The sequence below is a fragment of the Labrus bergylta genome, chromosome 6 (assembly GCF_963930695.1).
Source record: "Labrus bergylta chromosome 6, fLabBer1.1, whole genome shotgun sequence".
In the NCBI taxonomy this organism is placed as follows: domain Eukaryota; kingdom Metazoa; phylum Chordata; class Actinopteri; order Labriformes; family Labridae; genus Labrus; species Labrus bergylta.
The window spans coordinates 22,339,784-22,354,321 of record NC_089200.1 but is presented as its reverse complement, the minus strand read 5'-3'; the positions used below and the strand labels follow the sequence as shown (position 1 = coordinate 22,354,321).

Here is a 14,538-nt window from a genome sequence, read left to right as displayed (position 1 = left end):
CTTCCCGAACAACATAGTTCAAACCCCTGATATTCACTACCACAAATATAGACTCATACAAATACATACACACTTACACAAATACACACACATAAATACACGCTTTTCCTCTTACCATCAAATTTAATCTTTTCTTATTACTATTATTATTATTATTGTCTTTAGCCACCATTTTATTATGACCTATTTGTTGATTTATTTCCTCTCCCCCCTTATATTCATATCATATTCATCATCAAAAATTGTATCACAGCCACTCTCATTTTTCATGCATTTCTTTTTATTTATTTATTTTCTCTTTCTCCAATCCAGATGATTGTCTGTTTTTCTTTGGTTGCCTTGTTTTATTCATGTATTTTCTATTTCTCTTATAACTATAATTACTACTGCTATCACCCCGTGCCAAACAAACCTTTGCTGTTTTTTTTTCTTTTTACTATTATTATCATATTTCTTTTATTATTATTATTATTATTATTTATTTAGTACTATCATTATTATTATTATAATTTTTCTCTTTTTCTGGTATTAGTGGTATGTTGAGGATGAAGGAAGCAAGATAATGAGAATTAAAATGATACACTAGCAAATCATAGTCAAACAATCCGGACAAATTACATTATTATTATTACTGCAACATGATCTACACTATTTATACTACTGTCATCAATACATAACCCAACAACACACTACACTGGAACACAATTGATATGGTCCATTATCCACTTCTTTACCCATTCTTACAGCTTCTTTTAATGCAATAAAACACTTACCAAGACTTTTTCAGGTAGGCAATGTTAGCCCCACCCGAAACCCTCTTTCTAGTCTATTTGACTCAAAATCTGACCATAATTTACTAAATGAACATCATGCTGTATTGAGGAAGGCTTGAAACTAGATCTAGATAAACTCAATAGGAAAATGTTCATTAAGGGAATAAATCAACTGACAAGTACGAACATTTTATCATAGACCTCTATACAATCAGGCTGCTTTTAAAAACAATGGAGTTGCCCCCTGCTTGACTTTAGAGTGTTTAACAACATTGGCTTTAAACCAGTGTACGCAGTGTTTTTATAATTATAATAATAATACATTTTATTTAAAGGCGCCTTTTTAAAACACTCAAGGTCACCTTACAAAGCAGAGATAAAAATAACAATAAGTAAAGTAACAATACTTCGATAAAATGAACATTAAAAAGACAAATTTACAGGATGTAGAGGATTTATGAGACCAGACGGAGAATGATCAGACTGAACATGCCACATGACAGGTGTGAGACACACACACACACACACACACACTCTCTCTCTCTCTCTCTCTCTCTCTCTCTCTCTCACTCTCTCTCACTCACTCTCTCTGTGGTTTACATCAGTTTCAATGTTTTGGTTCATGTACTGACTAGAACACCTGCTGAGCCAAAACGAAACAGGTGACTAGCTGAAAGTCTATATCTGATGGAAGCTGGCTAGCGGGGGCACTGTGTTGTTTCACTGCTTCTGGGTGCATGTGGACACGAACACAAAACTGCACAACACTGCAAAGTGATGCTGTTCTACTTTATCCTCTTCTCTCAGTTTGTGTGTCTCAAGTTATGTGTGATGTCTGTAAGAGAAGCTTTAACAGGGGAATTCCATCAGAGGCAGGTCTGTAAGAACACATACAGTATCTGCTTACACACTCATTCAGTGAACACACTGAAGTTTTCAGATGATGGACAGAAACACAGGGATAGATCAGGAAAATCTGAGTGTGTTCATCAGCAGCTGCCCACACACATCCTCTAACACACACACAAAAAGCACCAAAAACAGAACTATTCAAAACATCTGAATAACAAAAAAATTACAAACCGCTGCAGCATCAGAGGATCAAGAAATGTCATGTGAAAAAACCCTCCCTCTAAACCATACCTGACCCCTAACAAAAAAAAGTTACAAACAGCTGTAGTCTGTGCAGCTTCAGGGGATTAAAGCTGAAGACAGCTGAATAATTCAATGTGTGAAAATCACACACCCTCTCCCCCCTCAAAACCATACCTGACCCCTAACAAAAAAAAGTTACAAACAGCTGTAGTCTGTGCAGCTTCAGGGGATCATGGCTGAAGACAGCTGTGTGCAAACCACACCCCCTCCCCTTCAAAACCATACCTGAACCCTCACATTATGAGACCACATAAAAAAGCTGGATTATGCAGTTGAATATCTGAGACTGTCTAATGATTCAGATCAGAAACATGACGACTTACCTTTAACCACACAGAGAGGCTGAAGAGTCAAAGCAATCAAGGTTTTCAAAACATATCGATACTAGTTCTCTAAAAATGATACACTCTATTCTTTATTGATCCATATTATCAAAGAGTAATGACTATAAGGGAAACCCCCAGCACACTGACTAAATAGCACTAATAGCACATACATGTTGCCAACATACTTGTTCAATTAGGACAGTGTGCAGGAGTTTACCTGCAATTTTTAATCATTAAAACAATAAATTATCAAATATTGGGTGTCTAGGACTTCTATTTTCGTTGCCATGGTATCAAACAAGTATTGATATCATTTGATTTGAACTACAATCATATCAAAGTTGAAACTTTGGTAATGTAACAACCCTTAAAGTGAGGATTTACAATCATTGTGAACACAGAGTTCAGATATGAGAATGAGCGCAACATGACGTTAATCTAAAGGGTTATTCAAACAAACACAGACCTGAGATCAGTTAAATACATCAGAATTTAATAATGAACATGAACCCCCTTTCAAGTCTGTCCCATCAGTAGCTTCTTATATATGGCACAGTATTGCGCACCACTCACTCTCTCACTCTCTCAATCACTCACATATTATTTTTAATCACAGATGTATATTTTCGGTCACTACGGAGATTCGTCTGTACAGTGAAGGAGCTCCTCTCTCCTCCAATCAGAGTTCAGGAGAAAAAAAACCTTATTTAAATCCGGATTCAATTTATTTTTGTTCATCAAAGTCGACTCTTCAGTTTATGACTGTAGACAGCCTGATAAAATGGCGTGGGGCGGGACCAGGCTCTGTCCTGTATGTACATCAGTCCTCAGAGAGTCCACAAAGGGTCCTGCTGTCAGAGAGGCACAAAACATCCATTCTCCTCCCCTCACCTCAGCATTTCTATATGTTCAGGGGTGGGGGAGGTTGATGCGGTCCTCGATCAGCGTATTGTCTGCGCCCTGACTCTCCATGCACTGCTTCACTGTTGCTATGATGCCCGACAGACGGCGGTCCAGAGCTGTCAGGTGAGGCTCGGACAGGACTGGCTGGATGGGGTCGAATCCAAGAGCCTGACGCATCGCTGAGCTCAGAGCTCCGCCCCTCAGCAGGTTCAACCTATTCCAGGTGGACACCCGCACCCTGGCACACACACAGAATAGAGACAACCATCAAAAAACCAGGGATGTACGACACCATGCAATACAATGAAAACATTTAAACAAATATAGAAAATTGAAATCCATGTGACACACATATATCGCTTTCACATATAAAGTTCAGTGGACTCGGTGCGATTTAAGGATGAGGTTGCAACATTGTTGCATATTTGCATTTGTTTTGCTTTCAGACAGCACTCTGTGAAGCGCACCAAAGCCTGTCAAATTTTGTTTACCATAGCCACGTGTCACTAGTTGGGGCTGTAGCTGCATTCATGTGGTGTCAGACACATCTAGAAAACTAGTTTTCGAGTTGGAAAATGTACAGAAGCACCTGCTCAAGTCGGAACAACAAGTGGGAAATTGAATTGAATTAGGTGCCTATACATATTCCTCATCAACATGGTGGGCAAAATACAGTATGTTTTGTTAATGTTACTATAATATTCAATAGGCTAATTCACTTATGTTTAAGCTTATATTTAAGCAATGTTTTGCTTAAATATAACTTGTAACAGAGACATTACACACATCGTCTTCGTAGCATCCACGCTGTCTGTTGTTATAGTTACAACATTCAGACTTTTTTAACTGAAAACACGTGAACACACTGAAGTTGGATGAATGACTTCCCAACTCGGAAACTGTGACCATCCAAGGAGCACCTGAATGCTACATGTAGCAGTGTTTCCCCTACCATTATATCCCCCAACCTCTTTTTGTGCCTTTATTGTAGAGACAGGATAGTGGCTAGAGTGGGAAATCAGGGAAAGAAGTCATTTAAGGATACCTTTCCAATAGAAAAGGACTTCTGTCATTAAAAGTAACACATGAACACCAAGATTCCTTCAAGTGTTTGTGTCATCGTGTTGGCTTGTCCCCACCCCTCCAACGCTGTAAACCTAGGGGAAACACTGTGTAGCTTCTGTCAGAAGCTGCTGCTGTCATCCAGCCTGCACTATCACTTGAAAGTACACAAGACAATGGAACAATGGCAACCCGTAGCGCTGCGCAGTTTGACAGTAGCTTATTTTCATCTATAAAATGGAAATAAAGTTATTAGTAGTCTGTAGACCGGTGTAACCACACTTATCACAGGCATCAGCGCGTTAACCTGTAAGGAGGTCTGAAGGATGGTGTTGTTAGCAATGCTAACGTTTGTCATGCTCAGCAAATCCAATTTGACATCATTTACAGATGGCCAAATTCAACCCACAATGCACTGTATTTTGGTGTACTTGTTTGGACAATGACTTTGTCCCACCGTTGATAAATATGTGACTGCAAACGTCATAAAAATTGTGAATTAATGTTGTGAATTTAATTGAGCTTGTTTTTGTGTGGTTTTTTTTGTTTAGACCCCAGGAATAGTAGTTGTTACTGCGGGAACAACTAATTGGCATGGGAGATTTTAACTCAAATGTACCTACTATCACAGGTAGTTCTTAATAACACTAGTTGGAACAAACTGTCATTTTCATGACTTTCGTTTAATTAATAAGAAAAACCTAGAAATATGCACCCAGGACTTTTTCTCCTGTTGAACTGAATTCTTACCGAACCGCGACCCGTGTGAACCGTTGGACACCCATTGATAACATATGTTATTAACATAGATCATTAATAATAACAATTATAGGACTCACATGCAGCACTGGTAGAGAGGGGCGAGGATGCTGCGCTCGTCCAGGGCTGCATTCCCAAAGCTGAAATAAAAACATAGAAGAAAAAATAAAACCCAGAGAATTGTTGTGCTGTCAGACAAAAGAGCAGTTTCACTAAAACCTTTATTTAAAAATACAAACTGTCATTCAGAAACAATCCAAGGCTCGCAGTAGGATCTGTCTGAAACTCAACTTCCTTTTTTTTCTACATGCTGAATCATCTCTGATGGAATAAACCAACACGGAGCACAGACCTGACCCCCTCTGATGGAACAAACCAACACGGAGCACAGACCTGACCCCCTCTGACGGAACAAGCCAACACGGAGCACAGACCTGACCCCCTCTGATGAAATAAACCAACAGGGAGAACAGACCTGACCCTTACAGACAGACACATGCTCTCTCTCTTTTTATTGACTGACTGTCTTTTTGTATTAAATATTAAACTGAACTCTGGCTCTGGTTCCTGATTTATTCCACAGAAGTCATTTATTCCAGAGTATGAAGCTCCAGCTCAACCACCTTGAGATAAACGTGTTTATATCTGATGGGTGCTGTTAAGTTTTACACTGTAAAACATTTCAAGAAAACCAATTCTGAATTTCTATAAATAAACGTAAACAGGTTCTGAATAGTTCATCATTTTAAATAAAGTTACACCATGGGAAAAATGTCTTAACAGCAAACTAGAGAATGTCATTTATAAAGATATTAAGCTGTGAATGTTGGATGTTACTGCTAATTCTTGTTCTGAAGAGGTTGATAATGTCAGTAATGTTTGAGAGGAATAAATTGTAGAAATTGTAGTTTGAAAGCTGAATACACTTACTAATTAAAGAAAGACTCTGCAACGTGTGTCGAATATGTTGAATAGCTAAAGCTAAACTGCTAAAATGAATCCTGAATGCCTGTTTGTTTAAAATGTGTTGTTCATGCACCCCCGGAGAAAATTATTGGCTGTAAAAGCCCAAATTGTGTGGCCTCTGCCACATTTTAAAGCCACTATTCCCTCAAACTAATCTTAAATGTTTCATAAGGTATACTTCTGCCTACTTGATTTTAAACATGTAGCCTAGTGAATTATTGTAAAGGAGAATTGGGCTTCTTTTCTTTTTAACCAGTGTTAGATCCTCTCAACATGCAGGGGTTTCACTTAGCAGAGTATGAGAGAAAATAAAGGCTACTACACTTACTCAGACCCACTCTGTAATCCTCTGACCTAACAGCATTGATGCTGCACTGTTGAATCAGATGTCAGTGCTTTTGGGAAAGTTTGTTTTGTCAATTCATTGTTCTCACTACTAACTGTCAATCTGTCAGAAAAAAAAGAAGCCCATTCTATGAAGCAAACAGACTAATAAGAATAGTCTCACATTCAGGCTTTCTGGTGCCATTATACATCTTAGTCATCATCCTCTTTAGTGGATCAGATCTGGGTGATTGTCATACTTTTTACTGCTTGTCTTTATCTCAAATATGAATAGATTTAGACCATTATTTATCCGCAAACAAGTCCTTTTTTTTAAAGATTGATTTTTGGGGCTTCTTGTGCCTTTAATGGAGAGACAGGACAGTGCATAGAGTTGGAAATCAGGGAGAGAGAGAGTAGGGAATGACATGCGGGAAAGAAGCCACAGGTGGAATTCGAACCTGGGCCGCCCGCTTGGAGGAGCAATGCCACCATACATGGGGCGTGCGCACTAACCACTGTGCCACCAGCGCCCCACCGCAAACGAGTCCTGTATATTATTTTAGTCTATATCGCTTGTCGCAATTATAAAGGTCATATGACATATAGGCATATATATGGCATATCGGAGAAACACTGGCTATTATCAAACACAACATAAGCACCTCAAGGCTTTTATGAAGCAATTATGACAATTCATGTTTTTACTCCTAAGAATTTGTCCAGGAGAGGGAGATAAAACATTCTCTCTTCTGGTTCCTTTAGAAAATTATGAAATAATGAAAACATTGGAGTAAATGGGGAACTTGATCAAGCTTCTGTTTCAGCTGGGTATGTACTGGCTAAAGTTTGCATTCTTTTGCTGTTTAACCAATTTCAACAAGAAACACAACATTACCTACGGTTTGATGCCTTTTTTGTGTATGTGGAGGAAAACATGGAGGTTTAAGTATCACTTTTTCAAGGAGGTGACTTGAGATATTTTCCGGCCCTGAGTCTGAACATTCTGTGTCAAACACACAATTTCTTTTAGAGCAGAAAATCAGTGTATATGAAAAAGTCTAAATGATACTGAAAAAGCCCAAAGTGTCGGGAATATTTTAAAGGTTAGATAAGAGGTACGTTTCTGTGAGAATGTATGAACGAGGTTTAAGGCTTTGAATTAGGTTGAAGAAATGTGAAAATGGGACATTTTGAACATTCTGCCAATTCAATGATCCCAACTTTTGGGAAAAAGTTAAATATTTCTGAAAGTAGGAATAATATGAACAAGAAAAGTCAAAGCAGACATGTCCTGAATGAGCTACATTTAGATTTTTCAGGGTTGAAAGATGTGGAAGGACTTTTTAAAGAAGAACAAAATAATAATCAACAGCCTTGACTCAGAATAATTAAACTTGTTTGAGATAAATTGTAGTTTGTTGAGTGTTCTTCCGATATAATGAAAATGTTTTAACCGACCTCTTGGCGTTGTCGAGCAGGATGAGCATGCTGGCGCCACCGTCATCCTGGAAACTCTCGTAGTGATGACGGTCGGCATTACCGATGAGGTAATCAAAGATGGCCGTGTCAATGACGTCCAGCAGACGTGGGCCGGCGTCGTACGGGGGCATCTTCTTCACCGCCTCGCAGTAACTCTCATCATACTCCCACCTGGTCAATGAACACACACACACAAGCACAGGCGCACACACACCAGAATTTTAAACTTTGAAATGATTCTAGTCAAAATCAAACGATAACAGTACCCGTTTGTAACCAGGACAACAAAATGAGAAGTCCTAGACGACTACAATTTGATAATTTCTTGTATTTGATTAACAAAAATTCAATTTTAATAACTCCTGCACACTGTCTGAATTGCACAAATACATTGTTAACTTTTCAGTGTGCAAGAGTTTATGTAAAGTGTTTGATTGATCGTTCATCTCTTGCACACCTGTCTGACAGAGAAGGTGTAGTTTATTTTTTTAAAGTTTCAGTAATTTTCGATACAATCAGCAATTAAATAACAGATTGCTTCCTTTTAAAACACTTTAAGTTTTATAAGCTTGGGACAACCTTAAAACAAACGGGTGTATATGTGCGTTTACAGATTCAGGTTGATGCTCATTCAGGTCTCAGGTGTGTCTCACCTGGCCAGTTTGCCCTCCCTGTAAGTGCGTCCCCAGGGGTGTCTGTGTTTCTGCAGAGGCCACACGTCCGGTAGCCAAAGAGTTAAAGAGCCCTCCATCATCTCTCCGTCTGCACACGCTGGCTCGCTCTCCCGACAGTAATAACACTTCCCGTAAAAACAGGAGTTATTACCTGCAGAAGAGGAGACATTCTGTGAGTATTGATAACATTTATTTTGATTTATTTCTTTAAATCAACAATTATTGAGCTCTGAAAAAAAAAACTGTTAAACTACCAACTAATGAGAGGAACATTTCACGGTGCTACTCTCTCTTTTATTTTTATTTTGCAGTAACAGAAAATGTAGACAAAAAAAATTAAGGTTTCATGAAAAAATTATGCTGTACAAAGAAAAAATGAAAGCACCTTCTTAAGTAACCAAAGTGAAATGTAAAAATGTGTTCTTCATATTTGTTTGAAACAACCTCCTGCAGCACCATCTAGTGGACAGAACAAGCAACTCAATCATTCTAGACGGAACATATTGATCTGAGTTTGTAATATAACCTGAATAACAGTATGTGTATAAACAGATGAGCTGTTCGAGTTGACATATTGACTCAATAATGTCAGGTAATAGTTACAACACGCCTGTACCTCGCTCAGCTGTTCAGGAATATCTCTGTCCACCTGTGTTTCATTTTCAACCATCTGAAATCTTTTTATCATCACAGCCAAAATATGATCACGTGATTGTTTCTAACTGATCTCTAATCACATTCATATTAGTTTTATAATAATTAAATAAAGCTAAAGTTTGAGGACAGTGACAGAAATATGAGGAAACCAGAATCTAGTTTATTCTCAAGTTTATATCTGTACTTCATTAATTTTTTTATAAAATAAAGTTTTTATAACTAGAGTAGATGAACCCTGAATGGAGCAGTTTGATATCAAGATGTCAGGAGGAAGAAGAGCTGCTGCTAACTTTAGCTCAGCCTCTTTTTGTTTGTCTGATGTGTTCATCTCACGTCTTCATGTGTGTTCTCCTGGACATTAAACATGTCCTTCTGTTTGGTCTATTTAACATAGACCAAAATCATCAAAACTTCACTTTACCAAAGGTGACGTCATCATACAAATTATATGGTTCTAACAACATATTTGCTCTCATTTAAAAATGAAGATGAGTTAAAGCAGTACACCTTCTCATTAGAGACACTCTGTCCATCACATGTTTGATGGATAAATGTCCCTGAATGGCTCCTGCCTTTTTCTTCTTCTTCTATGGATGGACCAATGAATGAAGTTGTTCTCACAGGTGAGCAGAACCTCTCAGGTCTGACCTCAGAGCTTGAATCTGCTGCACGGACATTTTAGTTTTAATACATTTTTATCCTCGCAGTGAGAGTGTCACCACCTCTTCTTCTGTGGTTTAAACTCTGCTAGTTGAACGTGTTTGTTTTAAACACACTTGCAATGACTCTCACACACACGCGCGCCCACACACACACCTCTGTCCTCTGAACATGAGACAGGAGGAAACAGAGTTGGTTTAGACTGATCAGGTTAGAAAAGTCACTCACACAGCAACAGTCTGACTCCGACACGACTGTATCACAGGTGTTAATAAAAAAAAAATACTGACCCTGCATGAGGAAGGTGCCCAGCAGCTGCTCTGTGGCCACAGGTTTTATCTCGGTCCGCAGGTTAACATACCTCCCCACCACTAGAGGTGCTCTCCTGAAGCCCAGGATCCTGAAGAGAGGACACACAGGTATTACTTGAAATTACTCATAATCTCAGAACCCCTCAGCTATCATTGTGTATCATGGTCTATAATTAACTCATCAACAGTCATTGACAATAATTGTTAGTAATCGACTATCATGGTCTGTCATTGTCTATATGGTCTCTAATTATGGTCTATCATGGTCTGATCGTCCGGTCTGTCCTCAAGAGGAGAAGAAAACACCTCTTAGTGTTTGTGGGGTGCCAGTAGAGTAGTGCACGCACTCTATGTACTAAGGCTGTAATGATCAGGTGGCCCGGGTCATTCTCCACTCTCTCTCCGATTTCTGACTCTATCCACTGTCCTATCTCTAAATAAAGGAGTAAGAAGCTCAAAATAAACATTTAATAAAAAATGTATAATAAAAAAATGTTTGTTTGTTGAAAGGAGATCAGATTATTTATGATGCATTTAAGGAAGTCTGGAAATCTAAACATTGATTGGCTTTAATAACATAGCGTAATGCAGATTTTTGGTTTTGTTTGATTGGTAATTAGTTGTTCGATTTACATTTATGCAAATATCCATTTACAGAGACATATAAATCCTCTTTAGATAACTAGTAATGGGAGCTGGAGTGTCATAATTGCGGAGGACGTTCTGTCTGCTTTTTCCGTCCACACAAACTGTTTTTTTCCTGCATACACAAAGCCTGCTGATACTTGATAGGTCGATACAGGTCGGACTACAAACGGAAACAGAACACTTTCCATGTTGGAAATCAAGACGCCTCGTGTACAGATTCTATATTTTTTTAAAGGAACACTTACACAACTTATTGAAACAGAATCATGTGGGATGTAACAGCTTTGATTTCCATTGTCCAACGTTGATTTTGTTGTGCATATTTTGCAAGTCGCAACATTATCGTTGTTTGTCCAACAGTTCCTGTTTACTCAAAGTAAGATTTTCTCAACCTTGAATTTCCCCACCTTCATCTCCCTCTCTGTTCTGTTGGCAGTTTGTGAAAGAGTTTAAACATGCTTCATTAAATGTTGTGAACTGTCATGTGGACAAGCAAACCCACAAAAAATACTTTTTCAGACATTTCAGAACCTACAGAAGCCCTGGTTAGATTTCAGTTGCACAGAGACACATCATTCGAAAACCTCTCCAGGTGTCACTCCTTGTTTTTTTAGGGCGTGCCCACTAACATGTCATACAAGTAACCAGTCAGACACTGTTATGCTGACGTGTACTCACCTGTCCAGGTGAAAAGCAGCTACCTCAGCATTGTGTCTGTCATAGCCTGCGTACGGCTCGCCCTCCACCACATAGTCTCTGTTATACCTGAGAGAGAGAGCGAGAGAAACAGTTGAATTACTGTGAAACACACACAGCTGGACCCCGCACCCCTCGCTAACAGGTCTGACCTCTTGGGTTTGAAGACGACCTTCTGACCCCCATCCAGCACCAGCAGGGACTTTAACTGTGTCCCCTTGTAGCCCACGTCGGCTCGCTCGATCCGGGCGGAGCTGAGCGAGGTGAGCACGGCCGCTAGCTCGGGGGTCTCTTCTGGGTATACCTCCCTCGGACCCACCCACTGACTTGCTATCTCCCACGGAGACTGCAGGGTGTGGGTGAGGCGAGCCCCCCGGGAGAGAGAGAGGCCTGCCTCCATCTGTGGGTGCAAAAAACAGAAATGAAGCTTTTAGAGACAGCAAGAGAAAACGTTTTTGAGCTCGAGGACGTCCAAATATTTGTTTTAAAACAACACAACCTGTTATTCTAATGATCTGTAGTATAGTCGGTATGCATGTGACATCAAAGTGGGGGGAATCACGGCACATAAAACCACTGAGTGGCACAAAGCTCGCGATATTAAAAAGTCACAGATTGATGAAAACTGTCTTGTGGTATTAGTACATAAACGCAGAGATGTTGGAGCGAGTGGAGAAATGGATCAAAGCCGATCCGTGATTCTAGTCATACATTTTGTCATCGAAGTTTCCTTAAAACAGTGTTAAAATCTCATTTCGTGAGCAGAGTGTCTCATCAAGATAATAAAATGCTCTCTCAGTGCATACTGGAGTATTTTGTGATGTCATTATGTTTACTATGGAAGTGGTGTTCTCGTTATCAGGACAACAAACAACATGATGAGACTTAAGACAGCAGCCTCAGCTTTAAAGGCAAAATGTTTGGTACAGTTTTGGACGATGCTGTTATAAAAAAGTTGATTTCAGAGGGCTGAAGAGGTTGAGGAAGGCCACAGCTGATCGATAAAGTGACGAATCATACTAGCAACTGATTGGATGGAGATAATGCTGATAGCTGATTGGTCCCTGACCTTGCGGAAAGCTCTGAGGTCCCGTCGGCTGGAAGCAGAGCCCTCTCCTCCGTCCAGCAGGAAGATCTTGGCGAGGCCGAGCAGGAGGAGCACGGCACACAGCACCACCATGCGCTGTTTGAGCTTCATCTCCCCCCTCCTCACCCGACTCCGTGTGTCCCCCGCAGCTGATCCCCCTCACCCCTGATACATGGCACCTCCAGCGCCCTGTCACCACCGCCCACCCACCTGTCCCGTCAGACAGACTCTTTGAGGGGCGGAGCTACACTGTCAGCAGACAGGATATCACCTGATGAGATAGAAACAAAGATAAGCGGGGAGGAGCAACGTCAGGATCAATAAACTGATCGATTATCTGATTATCTTTTTGCCCCCTCAGGGCGAGATTGACCCAGATCTAAAGTCCAGCTGGAGCCAATCTGGATCTGCTCTGGACAAGGTGAGAGAGAGAGAGAGAGAGAGAGAGAGAGAGAGAGAGAGAACAACCAGCAGTTCTTTAATTACACCAGTTCTGTTTTATATCCCTTTAAATTAATGTAATTATTATTTTAATTGTCCTCTGAGAGCAGGAGTTCTGCCGTTCACCAGCGTTCTGCTTTTATATCTTTATAATAATAATAAAAAACACTAAAACAAGTGAAAACTTAACTTAAATAAACAAACCAGCATTCAAAACAAATGTAAACCAAACTGAAATTCAAAACATAAAGTAAAAATAAAATATATGATTGAGAATTACAATACAATTTTTTTTCCCACTGGAATTGTATTATAGTTTAAACTAAGTAACTAAACAACCATGACGAAGATCCAGGCCTGTTCAACAGAGTTATAATGTTAGCTGCTATAACCTTTGATATGATTCTGGTAGAAAATCAAACATTGACACCACAGCAACAAAAATATGACCCAGACACTCAAAAGACTGGGGAACATCTTGGTTTTAATCACCAACATTGCAGACAAACTCAGTCTAAATTGAACAAAAACATTGCCAATGATTTAGTGAAATCCTCTTCTGGAGGATCGGGACTGTGGAGGATCTGTGGAGGATCAGGTCCACGCAGGCAGTCTGTGAACACAGTCGCTCTTTCATGAAGTCTCTGCCTGTTTTAACACCAGCTAACAGCTAACCCTTAGCAAACACAGACTGGTACACACACCACTGTTTCTTTAACGTCACTGACAAACGGTGTACTGGAAGCTTACCGGGTTATTACCGCATTATGTCCTCTGTATGTCACTGTATATCTAACGTAACACTTCTTTACCTCAGAGCTAATTAGCTTAGCAAACCGCTGTACACCTTACAGGTTAGCTCCAGCCGCTAGCTGGCTACCTAAACCAGCTAACGTGATGTCGTCAGTAGTTTCCTCTCTTACCTCCGATCACTCACACTCCTCCCGCTGTGTGTCTGTTTTGTTGTTGTAGCAGCTGTGTTTGTGTCCCGGTGATAACAGTCCCGGTGGCTCCTCTACTCGCTTCTCCCGGTAGCTCCTCTGCTCCGTTCGGTTCCTCCCCGGACCGCCGTGTACACCTCCGAAACATCTCCTGTTGCAGGTGGTGCCTGCGGCCACCAGGGGGCGGCAGAGCGCTGCGAGAGCGCAAACCACAGACAGCAAGAAGACAGAATCACATGATTAAGATCGATTCTTCGATTTTTCTTTGGTCAGACTCAGTACAAGACAGATGGCTCTGTCTTAATAGCACAGAAACTATGCCATTAATTGTGTAGGAGTTAGTCTAAATAATAAATTAATACATTAAATTGGTGTCTCGGACTTCTATTTCTGTTGCGAATGTAAATATTACATTTCAATATATGTTGTAACAAACAGGTTTTAATATTGTTTACTTTTTTCAAGAATCATATCAAAGTTTACAATTCTTTAAACCCTTGTCTGTATTTATTAAATGACTCCCCAGATTTTCAGTTAGATAGAAAAAAAATGCAGAATATTAATAATTGTAACATATTTTGCCAAGAATAGCATATTACTTTTTTTGGAAAAATGAATCTCCGCCAACCTTTCAGTTGTTTTTGGATCAGCTGTCACAATTCTTACCGTTAGA

General features: G+C 39.8%; 1 protein-coding gene across 1 annotated transcript; it reads right to left on the bottom strand.

Moving 5' to 3' along the window:
* Positions 1–2,325: 2,325 nt before the first annotated feature.
* fam20b (FAM20B glycosaminoglycan xylosylkinase) lies at positions 2,326–14,017 on the bottom strand. Its single transcript, XM_020631853.3, has 9 exons — positions 13,848–14,017; positions 12,466–12,754; positions 11,549–11,796; positions 11,379–11,465; positions 10,032–10,141; positions 8,404–8,575; positions 7,730–7,921; positions 5,059–5,118; positions 2,326–3,395 (listed from the first exon to the last, which is right to left on the bottom strand). The coding sequence occupies exons 2-9, from the start codon at positions 12,592–12,594 to the stop codon at positions 3,164–3,166; spliced, it is 1,230 nt and encodes a 409-aa protein (XP_020487509.1). The 5' UTR covers positions 12,595–12,754; positions 13,848–14,017; the 3' UTR covers positions 2,326–3,163.
* Positions 14,018–14,538: the final 521 nt, after the last annotated feature.

Coding starts and splice junctions, on each gene's coding strand:
- fam20b (XM_020631853.3), bottom strand. CDS start 12,594: ATGAAGCTCAAACAGCGCATGGTGGTGCTGTGTGCCGTGCTCCTCCTG. Junction 10,142..11,378: donor GCTGCTTTTCACCTGGACAG/GTGAGTACACGT, acceptor TCCTCTCTTCAG/GATCCTGGGCTTCAGGAGAG. Junction 3,396..5,058: donor CCTCTCTACCAGTGCTGCAT/GTGAGTCCTATA, acceptor TGTGTGTGCCAG/GGTGCGGGTGTCCACCTGGA.